At 46.2% G+C, this 17,946-nt stretch overlaps 5 protein-coding genes across 5 annotated transcripts in view; 3 read left to right on the forward strand and 2 right to left on the reverse strand.

The window, feature by feature from the left end:
* LOC122584401 (cytochrome c oxidase subunit 1) overlaps positions 1 to 2,054 on the forward strand; it is a 2,723-nt gene extending 669 nt beyond the window's left edge. The window contains exon 1 of the mRNA XM_043756580.1: positions 1 to 2,054. This exon is cut by the window's left edge and continues 669 nt beyond it. Within this exon, the coding sequence (XP_043612515.1) occupies positions 30 to 1,526 (1,497 nt within the window). The 5' untranslated portion in view covers positions 1 to 29 and the 3' untranslated portion in view covers positions 1,527 to 2,054.
* Positions 2,055 to 5,414: 3,360 nt separating this feature from the next.
* On the forward strand, positions 5,415 to 12,432 carry LOC122584387 (NADH dehydrogenase [ubiquinone] iron-sulfur protein 2). The gene is made up of 5 exons (XM_043756569.1): positions 5,415 to 6,076; positions 6,984 to 7,052; positions 8,513 to 8,978; positions 10,038 to 10,281; positions 12,080 to 12,432. The coding sequence occupies exons 1-5, from the start codon at positions 5,859 to 5,861 to the stop codon at positions 12,340 to 12,342; spliced, it is 1,260 nt and encodes a 419-aa protein (XP_043612504.1). The 5' UTR covers positions 5,415 to 5,858; the 3' UTR covers positions 12,343 to 12,432.
* A 799-nt stretch (positions 12,433 to 13,231) lies between these two features.
* LOC122584391 lies at positions 13,232 to 13,450 on the reverse strand. Its single transcript, XM_043756572.1, has one exon. The coding sequence runs from the start codon at positions 13,448 to 13,450 to the stop codon at positions 13,232 to 13,234; it is 219 nt and encodes a 72-aa protein (XP_043612507.1).
* A 52-nt stretch (positions 13,451 to 13,502) lies between these two features.
* Positions 13,503 to 14,348, forward strand: LOC122584396 (probable cytochrome c biosynthesis protein). The gene has a single exon (XM_043756577.1). The coding sequence runs from the start codon at positions 13,503 to 13,505 to the stop codon at positions 14,346 to 14,348; it is 846 nt and encodes a 281-aa protein (XP_043612512.1).
* Positions 14,349 to 14,818: 470 nt separating this feature from the next.
* On the reverse strand, positions 14,819 to 16,306 carry LOC122584389 (ATP synthase subunit a). The gene has a single exon (XM_043756570.1). It carries the CDS (start codon positions 16,174 to 16,176, stop codon positions 15,037 to 15,039), a length of 1,140 nt encoding a protein of 379 aa, XP_043612505.1. The 5' UTR covers positions 16,177 to 16,306; the 3' UTR covers positions 14,819 to 15,036.
* Positions 16,307 to 17,946: the final 1,640 nt, after the last annotated feature.

The raw sequence follows: 17,946 nt of genomic DNA on the forward strand, positions 1-17,946 counted from the left end.
ATTTCATCTTTGGTGCCATTGCTGGAGTGATGGGCACATGCTTCTCAGTACTGATTCGTATGGAATTAGCACGACCCGGCGATCAAATTCTTGGTGGGAATCATCAACTTTATAATGTTTTAATAACGGCTCACGCTTTTTTAATGATATTTTTTATGGTTATGCCGGCGATGATAGGTGGATTTGGTAATTGGTTTGTTCCGATTCTGATAGGTGCGCCTGACATGGCATTTCCACGATTAAATAATATTTCATTCTGGTTGTTGCCACCAAGTCTCTTGCTCCTATTAAGCTCAGCCTTAGTAGAAGTGGGTAGTGGCACCGGGTGGACGGTCTATCCGCCCTTAAGTGGTATTACCAGCCATTCTGGAGGAGCAGTTGATTTAGCAATTTTTAGTCTTCATCTATCTGGTATTTCCTCCATTTTAGGTTCTATCAATTTTATAACAACTATCTTCAACATGCGTGGACCTGGAATGACTATGCATAGATTACCCCTATTTGTGTGGTCCGTTCTAGTGACAGCATTCCTACTTTTATTATCACTTCCGGTACTGGCAGGGGCAATTACCATGTTATTAACCGATCGAAACTTTAATACAACCTTTTTTGATCCCGCTGGAGGGGGAGACCCCATATTATACCAGCATCTCTTTTGGTTCTTCGGTCATCCAGAGGTGTATATTCTCATTCTGCCTGGATTCGGTATCATAAGTCATATCGTTTCTACTTTTTCGGGAAAACCGGTCTTCGGGTATCTAGGCATGGTTTATGCCATGATCAGTATAGGTGTTCTTGGATTTCTTGTTTGGGCTCATCATATGTTTACTGTGGGCTTAGACGTTGATACCCGTGCCTACTTCACCGCAGCTACCATGATCATAGCTGTCCCCACTGGAATCAAAATCTTTAGTTGGATCGCTACCATGTGGGGGGGTTCGATACAATACAAAACACCCATGTTATTTGCTGTAGGGTTCATATTTTTGTTCACCATAGGGGGACTCACTGGAATAGTTCTGGCAAATTCTGGGCTAGACATTGCTCTACATGATACTTATTATGTGGTTGCACATTTCCATTATGTACTTTCTATGGGAGCCGTTTTTGCTTTATTTGCAGGATTTTACTATTGGGTAGGTAAAATCTTTGGTCGAACATATCCTGAAACTTTAGGTCAAATCCATTTTTGGATCACTTTTTTCGGGGTTAATCCGACCTTCTTTCCCATGCATTTCTTAGGGCTTTCGGGTATGCCACGTCGCATTCCAGATTATCCAGATGCTTACGCTGGATGGAATGCCCTTAGCAGTTCTGGCTCTTATATATCTGTAGTTGGGATTTGTCGTTTCTTCGTGGTCGTAACAATAACTTCAAGCAGTGGAAACAACAAAAGATGCGCTCCAAGTCCTTGGGCTGTTGAACAGAATCCAACCACACCGGAATGGATGGTACAAAGTCCTCCAGCTTTTCATACTTTTGGAGAACTTCCAGCTATCAAGGAGACGAAAAGCTCTGTGAAGTAAAAGAAAAAAAGGTCGCCGATTGCTACTAAGAACCTAACAGAACTTTTCAAAATTGAAAACGGATCAGTCGACCTGGTCTACGAATCTATTCTAACTATCAACGAATTCTTCAAATTTTAGGCGGGATGGGGATTGTAATTATTTATACTTCTCGAGGTATAATGACAATGGCCAACAATAATGGGCAGCGGGTCAGCAGAAACGAGCGGCTCAGTGAATCAACCAGAATATGGGCGCGCGACGTCTGCGACTCATGTTGCTCCCCGGGGGGACGAAGCTGGTCCTAAAGCAAGGGCTTTCCATGCTATATAAACATGGACTTGGAATCGGTTTCGATAGATAGACTAGAAATGGTATGCTGGTTAACTCAAGACAGTTTACAGGCTTTGAGAAGAGGGGCAACAGTGAAGATGCCAAGAATGGCCGTGTCTATGGGGATGACCGGTCTTAGTAAGAATCTGTTGCAAAAGCATGTGAGGGAGGAATGCCTGCATTAAGATTTAAAACTTGTCGTCTACTTGAAGGAAATGTTTGGAACAGGGAACCTACAATAATACAACGCCGCATTCACGAAGAAGTATTATGCTATTTCTCAGTCAAGTGTACGATTTTATTTCTGTTTTGGAAAACTCGATTCCTGAAACGGTTCCCATCACCCAGGATTTCTATATCTATATATATATCTATTTTTTTTTATCTCATACTCTTTAGACTATTGTATTGTAGTGCATATCTCTTAATGGATGAATTGCATCAGGCAGTGGCTCCTTTTCTACATACCTCGGGCGGGGGAATAGGAGGGGTCAATCCACCCCCGGCTCCTTCGGACAATTCTTTGTTCGTTTGTACAGACGAGCCCGCCCAGGAGGTGGGCGAAGTCTCGCAAAAAGCTCCTCGAAAAAGGCAGTGGGAAACTACTTTCGATGAGTCCAAGGAGATGAGATTGGCCGAGAAAGAAATGAAGGCGCGCGAAGAGCGCATGCAAAGAATAATAGAAAAGGCACAATCGTTGTACAATAATAAAAACCTTCAGCTTGATATAAAGGATAAAGACGATATTGAGCGAGGGTTTCAGGCCTACTTCGCAGATCTTTACGACTTCCCCTCTAATAGGAGCCGCAGAAATCATTTAAACGAAGTAATGAAAACGATTGGAAATGAGAGGAGTCGTATTTGGAAACGCATCAAAGGGCTAATTGAAAATTGAATAGTCTTTTATTCCCGCATCCAAACCTTCTTCTTCTTTACATTGCATCTATTAAAACGAATTGTATGGCTACAGTAGGTCCCTTCAAATCCATGTTTAGCAACTCTTATGATACCATATGCAGTCTCTCTGCAGCTGTTCACAAGTACAAGATTTTGGTTCTGGTAATAACATATTTGACAGATACGACGTTGAACCTTGCAGGGAAGTGTTCTATAGAAATCATCATAACCTCTCTTTCCCTAGCGGACTATCAGGTACTCTGAACCCTCAACCATTGTTCCATACCAAAAGGTTTCCATGCTTAGCTCTTTTTTTCCTGGTCTTACTACTCAGGGAAATCAGTAGCTTTGGTAGTCTCGTACGTATTATAAAGAAGATTCCCTGCTAGAGATAAATGAGTTCCCGGCTCTCTCTTTCCAGTACCAGGGAATATATGAATTGATCCCGGCTTACTACGATTTCCGGGTAGAAAGTTCTTGCATGCTCTTTGAACTGCTAGAATAAGTTGTTCAAGCATCCAAGCACCAACAAGCCGATGTACCTACAAGCGAAAGACCAGACAATGAACCGAAAGACCGCCTTTCCTGCGTGTGCGTGCCGCAGTACTGGTTGAAGGATCGGCAGAAATCTGTATGTGCTGAGAAGTCTTTTTCTTATTTATTAAAAGAAAAATATTATGCTCCGTCTGATTGTCCGCAGTCTTTTTTGGAAGATTATATGTATTCTCAAAAGATGATTGGATGGTCTTGCCCGTTGGCCTGTAGACTTGACGTGGGGGAGCTTTTCCTCCTTGACCTTGTGAAGATTTTTTCCTATAGGCATTAGAGTTAGGAGCTGACGGCTGCTGGTTGGACTTCTCTTTGTTGGCTGCACCAGTTGTACTTGACTTTTTCGAACGAAGTTTTAAGTTTTACTTTTAATAACCTTGTTTGGAACAAGACGTGCAATATCGTTCCGTGGGGTCTTTCTCATAGACGATTTTATGCCATCTTCCTTCGTTTTTCCCATGCCTAACCAAGACCCTATTAGGTTAGGCTTTTTCTTGAGAAGATCCACCTCAACGCATACCCTTGCGACACCGGGTCGAGATGGGGGTCGGACCATCCGATTAATAGCACTTTGCCTACTACGTTAGCAATAGTAGTAGTCTTGAAAAAAACAGATCGGAAGATTCGGAAACGGAATCCACATATTAACGAATCTGAAGAGATAATCTTTTATGTACGTTGCATCTTTCAACCAAAGCTTAATGGTTTCTTCTGGAAATGTTGGAATAGATCTCAGAGTAAAAAATTTGTACATTTTAGTAATGCAAACAATCCTTTTTTTGGAGCTGACGCTCTTTTTTTGTTGGTTCATAGTCCACACGGGGTTCTGGTCTTGTTACTTTATGTTCCGGATAAAATTGATCCCTCGATCAAGTCCTAACTAGAAATCTCTTAAGAAAAGACGAGAAATCGTTTGGATTCGAGGCGAAAGCCTCTCCCGCCGTTACGGAGTTATTCTGCTCTAATCTCCGAAATCGAAGGACTTCATACGGGCTGAGGACTTAGTATTGATTCATGCAAAGATGCTCCTCTAAAGCTGGAATAAGGGATTGTCCACTTCACCGCCCCGAAGAGCAGTGGCTCTGTTGTTTTGCACGCCTACGGAGAGAGACTCAAAAAGTACCGACGCTCAATCGAAAGAAAGATAAATCCACTATATGATTAACGCATGCCCCAGGAATCCCTAGACACAGGGGGTACGAACTAATTTTTTACTGGAGGGAAGGCTGGGGAAAAGCATAGAGCGTGCGGGCTCAGCTCTCGCGCTCCTCCCATCCGCGAAGCTGAGGCGGTAGAAAAAGCATAACTCCCCGGTCTCATAGGTTACCTTTCGATCTTCCTCCCCCGTGACGCTCCCAAATCGATCGCTATCCTTTTCTTGCTTTCTTGTTGTCTTGAATTGTTATAGAGCGGCTTTATATCAGGTATAGTTGGTAGGATGAAGTGGGATGAAGCCTTAGTGGATATAGCAAGTGTGACGGGGAGGCGGCTCGGGCGTAGTGGGTCTGGACGCCTAGCACGAAAGAGCCTTCTCTGGTAGCGGCACTATACCTTAGTCTCTCTCTAGCTTCCAGTCTATATAAAACGTAGTTAGCAGAGGTCAGTCTGTCTGGCGTTCCCTCGCGTCAAGGGCTACTTTTGCATTGGCTCTCTCTCGTTCTCGTTAGGGAATTACCGAGGCGAAAGCAGCTCTCTCGGAAGTAAGTTTCCCCGCTGGGACTAGTCTAAGAAACTTTCACTTGAATTGCCAAGCCTCTTGTGGTAACGCCCTTGACGAATTGCGTTCAACGTCCCTTTATGACTTTCCCGATCGGCGCCTCGGGTCGGTAGCCGGGCTCCGGGACATTACTACCACGTCGACTATCGACCCGAGCCCAAATAAGGAAAAAAACGAACGGACTAAAGCGAGGAGTTCATTGGCCATACATAGTTAAGGAGGATGGGGGCCAACCTCTTTCATGACCCATGGCCCCAGTGTGTCACTTGGTTAGCATTTCTAGAAAAAATGGAGACGGAGAGTCGGGCTAGTTTTTCGATAGGGAAAAAGACAGGGGAGTTGGCTGTAATGGAGACAATTCGGATGGACGATATGGATTTCATCGAGATGGTTAACCACTTTTTTAACCGTGAGAGGGAGGTCATTCAAAACCCGCTGGCTCCAGAACGGGGGGCGGCTCCAGAGGCGCTGCCGCAGGCGCCAGCACCGACTGAAGTTGCCCACCCCGCTCCCGATCAAAAATAGCGTGCGGGACTTCGAAGGGGCATTCAAACTTGAATTCGTGAGCAACTGCACGAACATTGTGAAAAGGGGAAAGGGCGGCTGTCCGTGCACTTTCCGGAAATGACGGAAATATAGTCCAGTGCCGCGAAGGCGATAATGTCTTACGATCTGGAGATCTCCGCGGAGACGGATACGAAAACCCCCCGCAGATGGGTAGAGAATATAAGGGGGACCCTAATCTCCTAAAACCAGTTATTAGGGAATACCGACCAAATGAGTCTGTCTGCCGCTTGATTTCATAACAGAGCCGTTATTCCCGGCTGGCATAGAAGTCTCTCGCGCGGGCGAAGGAGATGCATTTCAGGTACTGGTGGTATTGGACAAGAAAAAAGGGAATAATTTCTTTCTTCTTTCTGCCTTTCTTTCCCATGACGACTAGGAACAGGCAAATAAAAAATTTCACTTTGAATTTCGGACCTCAACATCCTGCTGCTCATGGTGTTTTACGATTAGTATTGGAAATGAACGGAGAAGTGGTGGAACGTGCGGAACCACATATTGGATTACTCCAGTGCGGCACGAAGCCGCTGATGCCGAGTCGGCTCCTATGCCGCTAGCTATGCCCTGCTTGGTCCCCCGGCACGGTGGAGGTTCCGTAGCGCGTCATGAGCACCGGGCTAAGGGGCGGTTGAGCAACTCAAGCGAACCGCCCTACCTTACTACAACATAAGGACAGAAGGGAGAAGGTTGTGAAGGTGGCCTCGTTATCCACACCTCCGGTCGGATGAATGGAGGACCGACCGACCCGGGTTTTCACGAGCGTTGGCGGGTTCTGGAGTGCCTGTCAAGGGCGCTAGCGCATACCCCGGGGTGATCATCACCACCTGCACCTCAAATCTCGGCACAGTGGAACGTGTAACCCGCCTGCTGTTCCATTCAACTACATTTGTTCCTGTAATCCATAGCCTAACAGAACGCAGCAGCGAGGGACAACCCGCCCATACAGCCAGCGGGGAGGATGGCACTACTGGCAAAGACCGTCTGGCGAAAACGCCGCAGGCGCGAAGCGTGGTAGGCCTGCGCCGGGGGAGCATAGGGAGGAAAGGGAGCCCGGACGGTGGAAGAGCCAGGGGAGGCCGGGTCATTTGACGGAAATGGAAGGCTTTGGACTATGAACCTATTAAAGAAGGCCCTATGGAGTAAAGGGAAGTGCATGAATTCTTGGAAAAAGAGGGAGCGAGCCTATATAAAAAATGGAATCAAGCAAATTCAATGAATATATAGAGTCAACGGTACGACAGACAGCGCTGCCTACACGCGAATTTGCTTCCGAAGTCGAGCAGTCTCAATTTCACTACAGGATTTTAGAATGAATGCTGGGCTGGGCCACCTCGAATGGCGTGAGCCGCATGCGGGGAGACCCGCACGTACGGTTTTTAGGGGGATCTGGTCGAAAGACCGGCCGGCGCCCACCCGACTAGAGGGACTGAGAAATTAATAGAGTACAAAACTTATCTTCAAGCTTTACCTTATTTTGATCGTTTAGAGGGCGATCGCGGGGTCACTGAATGAAGTCCTCCGTTTCTTTCGGAGGTGCTGACCCGCAGCGAGGCAGAGATGACTAAGTGACATATGGAATATGGCGACGACAACAGCATGTCGTAGAAGGAGATAACAAGTGGAGCCAACGACCCACTAAGACTAACGTATCTACAACTACATCCCCGAGCGGCAGTCAAACGGGGGCGTGAATGCGAGATGCCAGCGGAATGATCGGCCGGACAGAGGCTAGGGCTCCTTCCTTCCCACCGCGTCCTTCCTTGTGTGTCGGAGATATAAAGCGAGTGCACCGGAAAAGAACGGGAACTGGGTCGATCTATTCTATGTCGAAGCATCCGAAGCATAACTGCACACTCACACGATCTTTGCCGACAGATAGGAGCATTCGGTGGAACCGGTGAACTACACTTGCTTCTGGATAGATGTGTGGGACAGAGGGCTCGTGGTACCTGCTGCCCACCCTTCCTCCTCTGCTTTGAGAACCGTGTGAACGGAGAGTGGGCAGAAGGGAAGGAGGTCCTCATACGGAGTCGCACACTTACTTGAGCAGTGCGGGAGACTGGGGAATGGGTCGAGTAAAGTCCCATGGGGCCGGAAAAATCACAGAGACGTACTGATACGATAGGGCTTTTATTGGTATTTCTTTTTTCTTAGTGATTGTAAAGGAGGGCGCTTGGCTATGTTATAGAAAGGGAAGGCAGAGGCATCGAATGGCGAAGAGAGGCGGCTCGCCAGGGAAGGAATGGGAAATCGTCAAAGATGACTTCTTTGTTGTCGAAACGAAGGGCTAAATAGCACCAGTGATTCTCTGAGCCGGTCTGGATTTCCAACGCCTCGGGAAACTGGTCGAGATAGATGACAGCGCCTTTTTCCCCTCTTCCTTACCGGGAGGGCAATCTTCTCTTATGGCCTTCACCTCCCGCCCGGCCCGGAAATATAGAATCCAGCCCCCTTCTGATCCATTCATTTCTGCAAGCAGGGAGGATCCAGAGCGAAGCCCCCTCCTATTCGAGGCCGGGTGGCCTTGCCCCACAAGCACCCAACCTTCTTTTTGCTCTTCCTTCGGGTTGCCTCCACGAACGCGCCACCTAGGAGCCCTACTCATATTCCAAAGGCGCTACTTCAATTCAAGCGCAAGCCCCCTTCTATTGCATAACCTAAAAAAGCTATAAACAAAGTACCAAAGTGGTTGCGGGAACGATATGCTTTGGTTACCAGCGAACGCTTCCAAAGGCGACCAGCTTTCAATACTAGTTGTTACCTTACGCTGCCATTTTTATAATATTATTGAATAGCATGGCTGGGGGCTAAGATAACTCAAATGGGAGAGCCGTGTTATGGGTGACCTTATTGCACGGTTCAGAGAGCACTTGTGTATGTGATGCAAGTGAACGTGTACGAAAAAGCTGTCGTAAAGTTTCGTTGTTCGTTCCGTCGTTGACCCTATCTATGTTTCTATGATGGCCCAAGAACACGCTTATTCTTTAGCCGTAGAGAGACTTTTGAATTGCGAGGTACCATTACGAGCTCAATATATACGAGTGTTATTCTGTGAAATAACTCGAATTTTAAATCATTTACTTGCTTTAACTACTCATGCTATGGATGTGGGAGCATTAACTCCGTTCCTGTGGGCTTTTGAGGAGCGGGAAAAATTGTTGGAATTCTATGAAAGAGTCTCGGGAGCCAGGATGCATGCCAGTTTCATACGACCAGGTGGAGTGGCACAAGATCTGCCTCTTGGCTTATGTCGAGATATTGATTCCTTCACACAACAATTTGCTTCTCGTATCGACGAATTAGAAGAGATGTTAACCGGCAACCGTATCTGGAAACAACGATTAGTGGATATTGGTACTGTCACTGCACAGCAAGCAAAGGATTGGGGATTCAGTGGTGTAATGTTAAGAGGTCGTGCGACATGAAGACATTGATAGCAATATGGGGGAAGTTCCCATCAGGCAACAACGGTTCTGCCTGACCCTACTTAAGCATGCATATTATGTCAGTGAAGACTTGGTGTGAAGCCTTGGAGCTTACGTTAGAAGAGCAAAAGGCCGGGGGCTAGGGTGAGCTGAGGGGGGACAGCGTAAGTGAGCGAATGTGTGTAAGCCCAGTCAAACATAACTGTTCTAGGCAGGGTGGGCCGCCCACCTTCGAATGGTGTTGGTCCTACGGACTGTGAACGGATTCGCCTCTGGCCTCTGGGCACGTCGGAACCGCATGAGTTCACCGGGGTGGAGCACGGTCCGCCAAAATCGGCATAGGTTAGGTGCTATTGATGGAACATGGTAAGCCTATCTTTCTCCATATGGAAGTGCTGCGGGCACATAGAGATGTGGGTAGAGGAAGCCTCAAAAAGCGAAGGCCGAGCTGTAGGTCACGTGACCTGCACCGAGTTGGTGGCTGACTGGGCTTTTGATTTGATCAAAGCAGAGAAGCTCGCCTTCTTGTTATCCAAAAGCAAAAGTCGGTCGAATCGGTCGGGCCCCTGCCCCGGAACGTCGAATGAAATAGGTGGCCGGGTTCTTTTTCTACGACCCTTTTGATATGGTAGGCCCGGCCCCAGGACCCCTATCCCTTATGTTTAGGAGCGGGATCCGCCCAAGAACGACCTTTCGGTGGTACGGAAGGCACGGACTCCGCGAACGTCCCTAGCCCCCTTTACTAATAAGGAAAAGAAAGCCTCAACCAGAACCACATTCCTTTTGCGTGCGGATGTAGCTAAGTGTCTGACTCTATTGGTCATAGTTTCCTGCTGTTGCGGCCGGTGCTCGTTTGGCGCGCGCGTGAACCAACCCAACAAACAAGGAAAGGATGCCTCTCGGGGCATCTGAGAATGATTCGAGCCGTATGAAGGGAAACTCTCACGTACAGTTTCTTTTTTTGGGGGGGAAGGAGCCCGACAGGGTCCCCCCACTGACTTGGCCCGGGCCTAAGTGAAAGTGAAGTGGTGGGCCTACCCATCCCAACCAGGGGTATGCTGGGATTCGCGAAGAGCAGCACCTTACGATGTTTATGACCAATTGGATTTTGACGTACCAGTAGGTACCAGAGGAGATTGCTATGATCGTTACTGTATTCGTATCGAAGAGATGCGACAAAGTGTTCGGATCATTGTGCAATGTCTTAATCAAATGCCTAGTGGAATGATCAAAGCCGATGATCGTAAGCTATGTCCTCCATCACGATCTCGAATGAAACTATCCATGGAATCGTGCGCCGTGTGAAACATAGGTCATCGCCGTTCTTAACCGAGACTCAGGTTAAGCTCCGTCTCGGAACCTTGTGGGGTTAGGAGTAAAGCATCCCGAGGTTGGCGCATCTCGTTGAGCGTGGAGAAGCATTGGGAACCCCAATTTATTTCTTCGGAGCCGTTTCTTTTCCCGTCCCCCCGCCCCGGCATAGCGCTTCGCTTCCGGTTCTTCGGAAGAATCAAGTGACTTCTCCCTTCTTCATTGATCTGGGGGGAAAAGGAACCGTCTACCAGTTGGGAAGCTAGACATCAAGTAAGTGGCTTGATGAGGATAACTAAGCTGACACGCCGGAGTTGGCTGCTGGCACAACAGGGTGGTGCCTTACCGCACCGCAGGCGGACGCGCGGTAGCGTTCGTGGTGGTGCTTCAGGATTCCAATGTACTGCGTCCAAGATCAGAACGAGCTTGCCGGCGGACCACTGCCGTCCCATTCTTGAGTGAGCTGGAGCGCAGCCATCTTATCCACTGAACTAGCTAGAAGCTATCGCTTCGGGTCGAAGCACTAAAAGAAAAGGACCGGGAAAGGCGGCGGCATAGGAACCACGGGACCCCTACTAGTAAAGGGAAACCGGAAGTGCGCTACTGCGCACCAGCTGAAAAAGCCCTTTCCCTTTTTAATAAAAAGAAGGTAAGCTTCATAGCTCCAATCTAGTAAAGGGGCTTTGATGGATGCCCTTTGTATAGGTTGGGTTGCAGGATACGGGATCCTCGTAGTAGGCTGGACCAACATCCAACCGAGAGAGGGCAGTCTTTAGAAGCAACGGGTTGGGAAACCAAGAGAACGCTTGGCCTTTTCTTATCTTCTTCCCGCCCTAGGAGTAGGAGTAGCACAAAAAGAAGGATTGGCATTATGGACCATAAACCACTAACGCCTTCCTCGTTGGGGCTCCGTGCACTGGGAAAAGGCTCTAGCGACGGGAAACCGGCCACTAGTTACAAAGCTCCAATAAGGTATCGAGAGGGCTATCACAGTCAGGTGCGAAGTAATTAGCCCTATTTGTAAAGTAGCTCTATTCCTATTTAGGGAGTGAAGGCTAAAAAAGGCTTGATGAACCGTTCTGTTCGCCACGCACCGGCCCCATTCACTTGCTTATCGTAGAGGCTGTAAGTACAAAGTGCCCCACAACTATTCATAGTATAGTGGGGTTGAAAGACAAGAGTGCCCGCCCCTTCTTTCTCAAGTAGGCTACTTTTTCCGGAACGCAGTCCGAGATAACCGTAACCGCGTATATATATAAATATATCTTCGATGCGGTCTGTCCGCTTCAACCGCTCTTTCACCTCCCAAAGAGCAAAGTTGGCTTGATGAGCGCAGATGAGGAAGCGGGAGCAAGAAAACCAAGAATCTCTTTCTTGTCCTTCTACTTAAGGGGCAAAGAGAAGCGCTTTTGCTACTGAGAAAGCGAACGGTCAGCGCGAAGGTTCAAGACTTAGCCGAACGTTAGCGAAGCTAGATTCTCATAGCGAGGCGCTTCGAGTTAGCGAAGCGCTGTAGTAGGGCCGAAGCCTTACTAAGAAGGGCTATAATGCTGAGCCAAGGACGCTCCGCCTTATCTATAGAAGCAGTCAACTGACTTCTGAACGAATTCGCTCCTTGGTTTGGTAATGGCTTAATCTATAGATAGAAAGCCCTATGATGGGAAACTACCACGTTAGGTTTGGAGAGAGATAGGACCGGTTATATAATAGGGGGAGCAGATGCAAGCTTTTTCTTTCAATAGCCGGCCAAATGACTACAGGATCATCGGTCTACTCTACCTCAATTCACCATTTCGAACCTTATACAGAAGGTTTTTCCGTACCAGCTTCTTCTACCTATACCGCAGTTGAAGCACCTAAAGGAGAATTTGGTGTCTTTCTGGTCAGTAATGGAAGCAATCGTCCCTACCGTCGTAAAATAAGAGCACCTGGCTCTGCCCATTCACAAGGACTCGATTCTATGTCCAAACATCACATGCCAGCAGATGTGGTCACCATCATAGGTACTCAAGATATTGTGTCTGGAGAGGTGGATAGATAAGACTAAGGGAATAATCTTGTTTGGTTCGGTAATGGAATAAATAGCTTGCCCGAACAGGACCCTAGCTTTATTGCGAGCCAAAAATCTTGATAAATTTCCCTTCCATAGGGATCGTTGTGGCATGAACTCATTTCTGCCTTTCCTCACCCCCGCCCTACCTTGTAACGGAGACTAATGGGTTGAAGGCGGTGAGGCATGGTCAGAGTGTAGGTTCGAATCCTGCCACCTTTCTTGTGGATCATTCTGAACCCACAGGATGATGGGAATAACAAAGCAGAAATTTTTAAATGAGCACGTCAATATATGAATTGTTTCATTATTCGTTATTTCCGGGTCTTTTCGTTGCATTCACTTACAACAAGAAAGAACCACCAGTGTTTGGTGCAGCACCTGCATTTTGGTGCATTCTTCTTTCTTTCCTTGGTCTTCCGTTCCGTCATATTCCTAATAACTTATCCAATGACAACGAATTAACCGCAAATGCACCTTTCTTTTATCAAATCTCAGGGACATGGTCTAATCATGAGGGTAGTATTTTATCATGGTGTCGGATCCTAAGTTTTTATGGATTCCTTCTTTGTTACCGGGGTCGACCCCAAAGCCATAATGTCTCAAAACGAGGAGGCCATAGAGAAAGTCTTTTTTATTCCTTTGTCTCGAACTTCGTGAAGAACTCCATTCTATCTCTCCCTAGTTACGAACAAAAAACTGGGGCTACGACCCAGTTGTACACTCCATTGGTTCTACGAACCCTTGTTGATTCTGAACCTCGTTCGCGAAGGCACCGGACTTTTGACGGGCCAGCCCTTTTTTATGCGCCGTTTTCCCAAATAAGCTTTGCTTCTCTGGGTGCTAGGCGCTTCCGTGATTCGCGAGAAGGAAAAAGGACTCATCCTTTGTTGCATCTGGCGCGAGATGATAAAGAGAGAGCTTCGTCTATCGATGAACAGCGGATTGACGGAGCTCTTGGCATTGCTTTGTTTTTCTCTCCTTTCCTATCGGCGAGTTCTGACCCTTTTGTTCGAAATTTCTTCGTTCGTACCGAACCGCTTGCAGAATCAAATCCTGTTTCACAAGATCCTATATCAGCTATACATCCTCCTTGCATTTATGCCGGAGACGTCGCCAGTGCTATGGGCTTTGGCTTATGTAGATCAAAAATGATGAATGGGATTGTGGCACTCCACTCGCCGCCAATGCGGAAGGATGACGCCGAAAAGAATGGAAGGCTCTTTCGCTCTGCTGGATGCGTCGGATCCCGTAGAACAAGCAAGCTCTTTACCCTCAAATTCAAACATGTGGGCGCAAAAGGCTATCCTGCTCTATTGTTACGTAGCAATAGAAGCCTGCTTATGTTGCTTCGGCGGCGTTTCGCCTTCTCTTCGCTCTGGACAGGAGCGCTAGTGGACACGGGGAGGGAGCAGGCGAAGCGTGTCGTTCGTAATGGAAAGAAAGAGACCACTACTTCGCTTTTTTGTTGGATCGCCGGCGCGAACACAGTGGTCTCTGACCAGGACCAGGAACCAATTCGAATTTTGATCTTGACATGTCGGTGGTTTTTAACCGTAGGCATTTTGCCAGGAAGTTGGTGGGCTCATCATGAATTAGGTTGGGGCGGCTGGTGGTTTCGGGATCCCGTGGAAAATGCTTCTTTTATGCCTCGGGTATTAGCTACAGCTCGTATTCATTCAGTAATTCTACCCCTTCTTCATTCTTGGACCTCGTTTCTGAATATTGTGACTCTTCCATGCTGTGTCTCAGGAACCTCTTCAATACGGTCCGGATTGCTAGCTCCCGTTCATAATTTTGCTACAGATGATACACGAGGAATCTTTTTATGGTGGTTCTTCCTTCTAATGACCGGCATATCTATGATTATTTTCTCCCAGATGAAGCAGCAGGCATCGGTCCGTAGAACCTATAAAAAAGAGATGGTTGTGGCGCGAAGTACTCTTGTGCACCTACGTCACTCGGCTCGCGCGCAACCCCGCCCCGTTATGTTATAGAAGAATTGAGCTTCTTGCTGGGCTGGTTATTCAGAGCCAGCAATTGGCTGTCGGATTTCGTCCCGCAACTAGAATAAGATCGCTTCGGGGGTCACTGTGATGTGGCTGAATGTAGAGCAGCCCGCCCTTACAGCCTTTGATCAGTAGATTATTTAGAACTTCGGAAGATGGTCAAGGTAGCTTGCTTCCAAGCCACTGCACTAGATGCGCATGTAGTCATAGTAGTCGGCCCACAATGCCTCTGTTCTATACTAAAATACTATTTCGGATGAATGGGGAATTAAGTCGCTCTTTGATCTGCAGAATAAGGCCTACGAGCTCTCTCTTTTCTTTTATGGCAGAGATCTCTCCACACCAAGGAACCAAATCACAATGGATCGAACAACTGGAAATGATAACAGAATGCATAGGTCATTAGAAGGAGTTCCAATAAGCGGATAAATATAGTATACCACCTTACTTCTTTCGTCTATGAGGAATAAATAAAATTGAAGAACCCGCGGATATGTGCAAAACTTAAATTTTTGTTAGCCGGAAAATGGCTCGTGGTAAAGACAAGATATACTTTGACCAGACGTGCTCGGAATCTTTTTGTCGATTCGGGGGAAGTTCTCGTTCCTTCACCTCTACAATTCGGTAAAGCGGCTTCGCCTCCTCGCTTTTGTTCAATTATAAATAAATAACCACTTTAATGGAGATTTATAGCATCATTCAAGTAAATACAGATTAAGATCGTAAAAACATAAGCTTGTAATATAGCTACACCTAATTCCAGACCGGTTAATGCAAGAACTATAAATAAAGGACCAAGATCCCCTATAAAATACAAAATATCATTCATACATAGCATAGTCCAAGCGAACCCACTTAAAATCTTTACTAAACTATGACCGGCCATCATATTAGCAAATAAACGTATTCCTAAGCTTAATGCGCGAAAACAATAAGAAATTAGCTCAAGAAGTACTAAAAAAGGTGCTAACGGCAGTGGGACTCCTGCGGGTAATAAGAAGCTTAAAAAATGAAGCCCGTTTCTTTGAAATCCCACTATAGTAATGCCAATAAAAAGAGAAAATGAGAGACCTAAAGTAATGAGAAAATGACTTGTAACTGTGAAGCTATAAGGTATCATACCCTGAAGATTACAAAATAACAAAAAAGTAAAAGTGACCAAGATGCAAGGGAAAAACTTTTGTTTAACATTTCCGGAAAGACCCCCTATTTGTTCATTTACCAGGTTCAGCACGAAATCATAAATAAGCTCTACCAAGGATTGCCAAGCATTTGGTACTAAGTTTCCTCCTCCTTTTTTAGTAACAAAATGAATCAGAAGTAGGACTAAACTGAGAGTTAGCAGCATAAACAAAGATGAATTTGTGAATGAGAAATACAAGTTTCCTATCTTCATAGGAATCAATGGGATAATGGAAAATTGCTCAAGTGGACTGGTGATCGTCGGAGGTGTCCCCCCTGCAATGTTGTTGAATTGTTCTAGGGCATAGTCATAGTTGTTGAATTGTTCTAGGGCATAGTCATAGTTATCACCGTTTAAATGTTCTATAATCTCACACGGTTTCCCCTCAAGAATTTGAACTGGTATCCCCTCAAGAATTTGAACTGGTTTCCCCTCAAGAATTTGAACTGGTATCCCCTCAAGAACTTGAACTGGTGGGTTCCCAATTTGAATTGGTATCCCCTCAAGAATTTGAACTGGTGGGTTCCCAATTTGAATTGGTATCCCCTCAAGAACTTCTTTAAAGTAAGTAAAGGGATTATTAGGTATTTTCTCAACGCGAATACTCTGAAGACCGTAACTTAGAAAAGACATCAAAAAGAAAGCTTTCTTGTAGTTCCGCTTCTTGCTCTAAAAATTAGGAAAGACTTAAAGGAAATAGTAGGCTTGCTTGGTCCGACCAAGAAAGAAATGGGACTCTTTGGGCATTGCTTGAGATAAGTCAAGACTGACTATCTCTATATACGCAATATTTTGAAAGGCGAAGGGTTAGTACTTTTTCCTTCTCGTAGTTCTATTAGTACTTTTTCCTTCTCGTAGTTCTACTTGTTAATTAAAAAGAGCTAGAACAACGGGGAAAGAGCTGGGAGTTCGGCTAAGGGAAGTGGGGAAGGGAATGAGGAAGGATAAGACGGAAGACGAGAAGCCGGCCAAGCAGTTGCTTTAAAAAGGCAAGCTGTAGGAGTATAGGTAGTTCATAGAGGTAGTTAAATACTCCATCTTCTCGTGGTTACTATTCGGTGAAGTAAGAGGATGCAGGAAAAGAAGAGATACAGGAAGCGGCTAAGAAAGTCATCAGGTAGGTAAGCAAGCCTGTTTCCTTGACCTTGTAGCGAACTTCTTTTGGTATATGTAGTACTCTTGTCTTCTTATTTCGCTATCTCTCAATTATAGCATACCATTGATTCTGATTACTCTTTGCTTAAGAACATCCAAGAAAAGATATTACTTCTCGCTCCGCTCTAGTAACTAATTAACATGCTAAAATCAATAGGCCATACGGTTCATGCTTACCGAAGACAATCATTCCTTCTTTATCATTGCATGGAGACTGGGGAGTCCGATGCGCGAACCTTTGGAGGACAGGTACGAGGGCTTCAGGAGAAAAGAGTATGAACCGCTTGGTTACTTATCAAAGCTCTTTCCCTCTCTCATTCCACTTTCGGTGGCAACGACTCTTCGAAGAAAGACACTTGTCACTGCTGATGGTCTAACTAAGGAAATGTGCGTATCAGTTTACCTGTATGCGAAGGAAGTCAAGAGACTATATATAAGGCGTCAGGGGCTTTGTTCCTTAGCATATACTATAATACTCTTCAAACCTTGCATTGTATTGCAAGCAAGCTCTCTTTAGATTGCCTATGGAGGTGATCTCGGCGAGCTCACGATCGCTTACCAGTTCCGGTCTCTTTGACCCGGTCAGGTTTCCCTCGTATTATCCATTCCCTTGTGGGTTAGATTGCCTAACCTTCCTCTTCATTGCTGGACTGAGGATTCCTTGAGTAGAGTTGGTAGTACTCTAGGAGTGCCTCTCTTTGCAGATGCCTGTACTTCTCAACAGCTTAGGATCTCCTTTGCTAGACTCCTGATTGAAATGGACATCACTCAGCCTCTACCTACTGAAATTCAGGTTGAAGATGCTTCTGGTAATAACTATACTCAGCCTGTTGTGTATGAATGGAAGCCACCATTCTGTGCTTCATGCAATAAGGTTGGGCATAATTGTTCACAAGCTCAAAAATCTAAACCTTCTAAAGCTAAGACAGTTCTGAAGTTCCTACTACTGAGCCTAGTGTTCCCGTTGTTACTACTGGTCCTGCCTCTACTACTACAGTGCCTCCTTTGCCAGTTGTGGCCACTCCAGCTCAACCTGTCCCTCAAGTGTCCTCTGAATGATGATGGGGGATGGAAAGTGGTGACTAGAAGGTCTAGAGAAGTGGCAAGGAGAGTGATCTATCAAGGCAGCTGCTCTAATTCTTTCCATACTCTTGCTATTGCTGAAGACCAAATTGTGGATAATGCTCAGCCTGAGCCAGGTGGAGAAGTTCAGGCAAACCCTTCTCTCTCCTGATGATTATAGTTTCA

This window comes from Erigeron canadensis, unplaced genomic scaffold (assembly GCF_010389155.1).
Source record: "Erigeron canadensis isolate Cc75 unplaced genomic scaffold, C_canadensis_v1 Conyza_canadensis_unscaffolded:263, whole genome shotgun sequence".
Taxonomy (NCBI): Eukaryota; Viridiplantae; Streptophyta; class Magnoliopsida; order Asterales; family Asteraceae; genus Erigeron; species Erigeron canadensis.